The following is a 7,147-nucleotide window of genomic DNA, read 5'->3' on the forward strand; positions in this document are numbered from 1 at the left end:
GTTTATAAGAAACGGAAAACTAGAAACAAAAAAGAGCTCACAAGGTTAGATTCGAAACAGGGTATAACACATAAGAAGTACAGAACGAGCTTTTCTGTCTTCAATACAGTAAGTTAATAAGATTGGAATATCGTCAAGAATGCTGCATTTCAAGAATTCAAAGCGTAAAAATTATAGAAATCAAAGCTCATTCCTCTGATGTAAACATCTCTTGGAACTGTTATGAATTTATGATATCAAAGAATGAAAATGCTAATTATACTACAACAAGCTAACACTAACAGACGCATTAAATTTGGTCATGAATTCCTAACTTACCATTTCACAACATTTTTATGGTAAGAACCATTTTACAACAATAACAATCCTCCCAGAGTAAATAATTTTACACCATAAACGCCAGTTTGATAAATAGAGGCTGTCATTGGGTAACAAAAACTTCGTTTCATCTTCTGCTACTACATATTGAAACTACAAATCACATTATACAATGTACTTCTCATCCGTATAGATCGGGACACCTTCAATTTTGTGGCCTATTTAGGTACCATCTGTACAAGCATCTTACATAATCTTGGATGATTTCAACTGTACATTCATTCCTACACAATCTAAGGCGCGATTTAAAAGAAAAAGAAAGGTTAAATTTATCTTCAAAAAAAATAAAAAATCAAGAGGATCACTGGAAATGAAACCCACTTTTCATCTACGTTTAACTTGTGTTTTCAGGAGAGAAGTTTACTGTCAAAGTTCCACCATGAAATTAGAAACCAAAGGACAAAAAACTCTGGTTTCACTGACCTGATCCTGATCCGTTTCTGCAGAATGTACAGATGGTATATAACAAGGCTTTCTATATATCATGTTTGTCGGGCGGCGTTTTCTGGTGTTGGTGGCGTCTCTTCTCTTTCACCAATCTCATATTTACAGAGCGGACAAGTAGCATTGATTTTTAGCCATTTATCTACACACTCTGCATGGAAAAAATGAGTACAAGGCAGTTCCCTCAGCTCATCATTATCCATATAACTCGCCAAGCAAATACAACATACCTGTGAAGATGAAAACATAGATCAGTTTCTGTCACAGAAGAATGAAGTGCATAGTCTACAGGAGAATGTAGATCCACGAGAAACACATCCCGTAAAATAGAAGACAAACAGGGATTTGTTCACGGAGTTTAGTTTCCTACATACGGAGTATATTATATCAGCTAGCTAAGGTAGATTTTGCACAACATGGGGCAAAAAAGTTGCAGAGCAATAGAATTCAAGTCACATACTCCTAAACAAAACATAAAAGATTAAGATCCTAGGACCTACCGCATCTTCCCCAGAGATGGTGCGCTCCTTCTCTGTTCCTGCAGCTACTATTCCGCCTTCGTTATAATCAGTTTGTTCTGTACTATCGCCTTCATCTTTCTTTGACTTGAATCTATAGGTCGGCAGAGCATTAATGCATTCTTCAGTAGCTCCTCGAACTTGGTTTAGATCCTCACGGATTCCAAGGACTGAGATTATGCAAGGCAAGCAGCAGCATATCATTGCACACAATATGAAAGGCATGGCATATGCTATGCAGCTCAATGTAAGATAAACGATGCATAACCTGTAAGAATCCACAAGTTAATCAGCTACAGTACAAGCAACAAGGAACTTGAAACTTTCTGTCCAGGACCAATGTACATACCTATACAAATTAGGAGCCTCGGCGGCAGAAGCGTGTCCTCCAAAGATCCAAACATTACCCACAACAAACCAAATAGCAAAGAAGCAATCCAATGCCATTTTGAAGTGGTCCATTATAAAATCAATCCTGCAAAAGAAATAGAGATAAGGAAATACTTCAGCACAAGCATATTAGATTCATACAAGTAGTAAAATAAACAAAGAGAAAAAGAAAAACATGGGTGATGTTTTCCCGATAGAACTAACAGGGGAAGAAATAAAGATATAGGTGGGAGAAGAAGCACACTGATGAAGTATATCCTATCCATATATACAGGATCTAAGATTCACTAATGTTTTAATACTGCAAATAAAAATGTGCAAGAATGGTGTGGAAAAGCCACGTTCAAAATGAGCAGTAATTAATGTGGAAGCCTCTCCACGACTCCACATCATGTACTCCTCATTCATTGCACATCCCTGATACACTCAGTAAGCTTTTCATAGATAGTTAGATACAGGCAAACACTTGCTCTATGATCTTAATGAAAAAGATAACTTTGAAAAAAGGGCATATATCATCTATAAGTTGGTACCTGGAAGTTGCAATTCCCATGGTTTGACTTTCATACGTAGTTCCAGGTGCATTATGATGATCTTGTTCTAATGACTGACTTAAAGATATAGTTACGTAAGAATTTGGAGCTGATGCTGAATTGGCACGAGGAGATGCCTGACTCCCTTGAAGTGCACCACGTTCAGCCCCTTGGTTACGATTAAGGAACCGCCAATACAGTACAGGAAGGCTCGCAAAACATCCAGCTGTGTACCCAACAACCCAAGCAAACAATGGGGCTTGAGGATGTTCATGTCTTGACAAACACAGGACAGTCATGGATGCTATAATCTGACACAATGTAAATACTAGCTCAATGAATATCCAAAAGCCAGAATTGAAAGGACTCCAATTCCGACGGCCAATTCCCTCACTTCTCCTTACAAATGGCGGGCTCCTAGAAACTGTGCGTCTAGGCGGAGGTAATGATGGAGGAGGTACTTGCATCCCACTTGCTTCCCTGTGATCAGTATTAGGATTACCACCATGCGAAAACTCTAAATCAGATGCACCTGAAGAGGAGGCTTCACCTCCTCTTTCTATGTCAATAACGTGTACTTCATTCCCTTGGTTATTATGCCCCTCCATAAGCAAGGGGAAATGGTCAGTCTGGCTCTCTCGCATTGGCTCCTCGGATGAAACAGCCATTATCTTCCAATTATTGAGAAAAAGAAAAAGACTAATACAGAATGGTGGTTCACCAGACTGGGCAATACTGCAGCATCTTCACCACATTTTCCCAACTGAAATGCAGCATGACTTTGTAGGAAAATGAGACTTTATTCAAGGTGAAGCTGCAAAACCACGACAGAACTATAAAACTTCAGTTGTAGACCTTTTAGATTATGACAAAATACAAAAGAAACCGGTGGAGAAAGGGTACATTTAATCAAGTAGGCAAGACAGAATAAAAATTAAAGCATAAAACAGAAAGTTCGGGGATAGTAACATCCCTGTTCTTCTTTTTACCTATACAAAAGCAAAACACGGTTTTCACAAGTCTAACTAGCTATTAAAATTCAACATTGGACAATCAAGTAAAAACAGAACAGTCATCACTAAACTCGTCACAATCTCACATATTGCCTGGAGGAAGAATATACATCATATTAAACTTAAATTTCCAACAAGAGACATACTTCGTATGTCTTGGCGACAAAGAATAACACCAACGCATCCCCATTGCGCAAAATCAACCAAAAATTGAACATATATCTTCTACAACAGAAACTAAAAATCCCAATGTTCGAAGCCCCAGGCAGGGAAAACAACCTCTTCGGTCCTCATCGTGCAATTTTAAACCAACAGGGGAAGCACATGTTCAACCCATAACTACAAAAAAAGGTCACCTAAATGTAAGAAGTAAGAATACTTCCACCTCATAAGGAGGCAAAGAATAGACCATTTTTCATATGATAAGTTATTGGAATGATCAAGCAACACATTTCTTCTTCGCAATTACTCATTGTAGGCGAAAAATTCCAACCAAAATTATCCCAACACGCTTAAAATAAGCAATAATTGGGATAAAATAAAAATAAATAAAAATAAATGAAACAAGATTATTAAAATTTTCAGCTCAAGCTTGATAAAAATTCAACTAAATCAAAGAAAAATAATTGGAATTCGAAACTTATTAAACATTTCCATAAGAACAAATTGAATCAAACACATAAGAATAGATTTCCGCAACTTACAAAAGGAGTACAATATACCAAAACCCTAATTAACCCTTATAATACAGAGCTCAACAGCTCTTGTCCAAAAATTTGCATCAACATTATCAAATTAACCATAAAATCGACAATATTTGATTAATATATCGCTATTTCAGCTGAAAATCCACCGCAGGTTTGGAAATATCAGCACAATCTTCAAATTATTATTTGAACTAGGGAAGAATTTCGCCAGAAATTTAGGGATTTTGTAAACAAATAATAAAAACTTACAAAAATTTCGATCAAAAATTGGTCTGAAAAAAATTGAACGTTTGGTGCGCAAGTTTTCTTCGGTTTGTCTGTTCGTCCTTCCACCAACTTTTGGACACAGAAAGATAGAGACGAGAGGAGAGAGAAAAAAAATGGAGGAGAGAGAAAGCGTCAAATATCAACCAGTGTATTTTTATTTTATCTTATTTTAATATCCTTTTTTTTTCTATTTTTTTTTTGTCTCTGCTTTTTTTTCTTTTTAGGGATTTTTGTCTTTGCTTTCTTTGAGAGATTTAATTAACATTTTAACTTTTTTTTTTATCACTACTAAAATAACATAAAATACTCCGTAATCCTTTTCTTAAATTTAAAAGACTTCTTGTCGGCCCAATAATTGAAACTCGTATACTAATCTTTTAATTAATTTTAATTAATTAATTAATATATTAAAAATTAAAAAATTACACGAGTAGCTATTAATACTTCGTAATCCTTTTTTAAAAAATTTTAAAGACTTCTTCTATTGTCAATACAAATCTTTGCCTTGAAGGCTAAACTTCCCTTAATTGGTATATTAATCATTTTTTTCTTGCACGTGATTCCTTTCATTTAATCATTTTGTGTTACAAATGATCATCTTACACATAATGAAATGAGTAAGAGCGATTTCCTTCAATATTGCTTAAAGATTCAATAATTCCCTAAATACGTTACTTTTTAAGTTATTTCCGACCATACCGTCCACGTAAGCAAGGGAGAAAAAGAAGTAATTTTTTTTTTCCGGTTCAGCATTGAACCGCCATATGAGATAGCGGTTTCGTTTTAAAGCAAACCGCCATCTCAGATGGCGGTTCAATGTTATAAACCGCTATCTCAGATAGCGGTTTGCATTAAAACATAACCGTTATCTCAGATGGCGGTTTACTTACTTGTAAATTATTTTTAACATGAATTACAGTTTAAATAGAAATATAATTTAGAAGTAACCTTTTGTGACATCAATTGTGTCTGTAGCTCAATGGATAGAGTGGGTTATTTCTATGCAGGAGGTCGTGGGTTCAAATCCTACCTTAATGTGTTTATTTCTTTTTAACCATTTATTAATATTAATTATAAACATTTCCAATTTTACCTTATCAAACATTAGTGTTTGTAGCTTAGTGGATAGAGCATTTGTTTCCTAAGTAGAAGGTCGTGGGTTCGACCCCTAGCTAATGCGGTTTTTTTTTTTTTACCATTTATAAATAGTACGTGATTATAAACCGCTATCTCAGATAGCGGTTTACTTAAGTCAACCGCTACCTGAGATAGCGGTTTAGTGTCGCTTCGTTAAAAAAAAAAAGACCGGTTTTAATGCTGACGTGGACGGTATGGTGGGAATTAAGTTAAAAAGTGGCGCATTTTGGGAATTTGACGTTCTTTAAACAATATTGAAGGAAATCGCTCAATGAGTAAAGATATGAAATAAGTTTCTTATAAATTCAAATCGTACGCGTTAAAGTAAATAATTGAATAGAACAAATTGTATCGTTCTACGTCATATCATCTAATTGTCAAATGTATCACTTGTAGTTTTTTTATGACTTAAGACATAAGAGTGGTGACTTTTAAGTGTATTGTCCTTCAAATTTTTGTGATATGTCTCGTAAATTTAAATTAACTCATCAAGTAATAGACATTTATTTGGGAACGTAGACGTTAATTAGTGACTTTTTATTGTTTTTTTAAGAAAAAAACATATTTTTAATTAGTATGGAATTATAAATCTCAAAAGTAAACTTATGACATTTTGTTTAAGGGTTGTCTCGGGATGTCTTATCTACTATCTTAACATATTGGTCAACATTTAATTTACGGTGGATAATAGATTCTAAAGAAAAAGATGATGAATTTGCAAATGTGAGGTTGTCAGTCTGTATATTAATAGATTTTGAGTTTGTATTTTTATTTTTATTCCTCTAAAAAGTTGACCCCTTCTATAAGGTTATCACCAAATTCATTAAGTTATTATTTTTTCTTATACTCATCCGTTTAGAAATGCTCGTAACGTTTGGACTTTTTACGCTATTTATATATTTTACTTTGACTATTGTTGGTAATTTATATGTCCGATAAAACATAGTCATGTGGAACTTTGTTAGATTCCCCCCAATACGTATTTTCAAAATATCAATTTTTTATAATTTTTGTTTGAAGGGAATTTAAAATATTAACGATCAAAATTGTGCATTGACATATGCGAAAGTGACCAACGTTAGTTATCACCTCTTCTATATGGATTGAGTTGTGTCGATTTTGTATTGGAAATCTTAGCACTAATCTGACCCCTTTTTTTTTGAGGGAATCTGACCCGTTTAATTAAACGTATCTTGTTATGATAATCCATTTAATTAAACATATTGTAAATCTTTGACACTAACATATTTTCTCGTTTTTTGTCAGCTCTATTTGTATTTTGTACCCATTATTATTAGGGCTATGATCTCGTGCAAGCCCATCAACACCTATATTTTGGTTTTCCATTGGACATTTTCTCCACAAATATTCTAAACATGGGCCTGATGTAATAACAGTTTTTTCTAAACATGGGCCTGAAGTGTTAACAGTTTTCGCTAAATATGGGCCTGATCTGTTAACAGTATTTGCGTATCATTATCCATTAAACACAAGTACACAACGTTCACCAGTTCTTTGGGCTCAGTCATTGGCCTGATCAAAGTCAAGGTCATTCACTAATCACTAATTAAGGAGTAGTAGACTAGTTGAAAGCCCATCTAATACGAAGTAATACTCAGTAATCGAAGTGACCAAAAAAAAAAACTGGCATTTGATTCGTGTGGATTCACTAACCCACCCTACATTGTTATATACTTATATACTTCGTATTTCTCGTTAGGTTCTGTTTGGTATGGTGTAAAACTTTTTCATTGTAAAAT

The 7,147-nt window shown here is 34.4% G+C and overlaps 1 protein-coding gene across 3 annotated transcripts; it reads right to left on the reverse strand.

The window, feature by feature from the left end:
* Positions 1-283: 283 nt before the first annotated feature.
* On the reverse strand, positions 284-4,391 carry LOC110800861 (E3 ubiquitin-protein ligase At1g63170). 3 transcript variants are annotated; one of them, XM_022006187.2, is made up of 5 exons: positions 4,233-4,391; positions 2,264-3,077; positions 1,690-1,815; positions 1,323-1,608; positions 284-1,052 (listed from the first exon to the last, which is right to left on the reverse strand). In XM_022006187.2, the coding sequence occupies exons 2-5, from the start codon at positions 2,929-2,931 to the stop codon at positions 861-863; spliced, it is 1,272 nt and encodes a 423-aa protein (XP_021861879.1). In that variant the 5' UTR covers positions 2,932-3,077; positions 4,233-4,391; the 3' UTR covers positions 284-860. The 3 variants fall into 3 exon arrangements, with proteins under 3 accessions (XP_021861879.1, XP_056693036.1, XP_056693037.1); XM_056837058.1 differs by having other exon boundaries at positions 2,264-3,096; positions 4,233-4,389; XM_056837059.1 differs by lacking the exon at positions 4,233-4,391 and adding an exon at positions 3,423-3,771.
* Between the last annotated feature and the right edge of the window lie 2,756 nt (positions 4,392-7,147).

The sequence above is a fragment of the Spinacia oleracea genome, chromosome 2 (genome assembly GCF_020520425.1).
Source record: "Spinacia oleracea cultivar Varoflay chromosome 2, BTI_SOV_V1, whole genome shotgun sequence".
In the NCBI taxonomy this organism is placed as follows: Eukaryota; Viridiplantae; Streptophyta; class Magnoliopsida; order Caryophyllales; family Amaranthaceae; genus Spinacia; species Spinacia oleracea.

What these genes read in the sequence shown, in the direction of transcription:
- LOC110800861 (XM_022006187.2), bottom strand. Translation starts at nt 2,931, where the DNA reads ATGGCTGTTTCATCCGAGGAGCCAATGCGAGAGAGCCAGACTGACCAT. An exon ending in ATGGGAATTGCAACTTCCAG is followed by an intron (nt 1,816 to 2,263) that starts GTACCAACTTAT and finishes TTTCTTTTGCAG; the next exon opens with GATTGATTTTATAATGGACC. An exon ending in CCATCTCTGGGGAAGATGCG is followed by an intron (nt 1,053 to 1,322) that starts GTAGGTCCTAGG and finishes TCATCTTCACAG; the next exon opens with GTATGTTGTATTTGCTTGGC.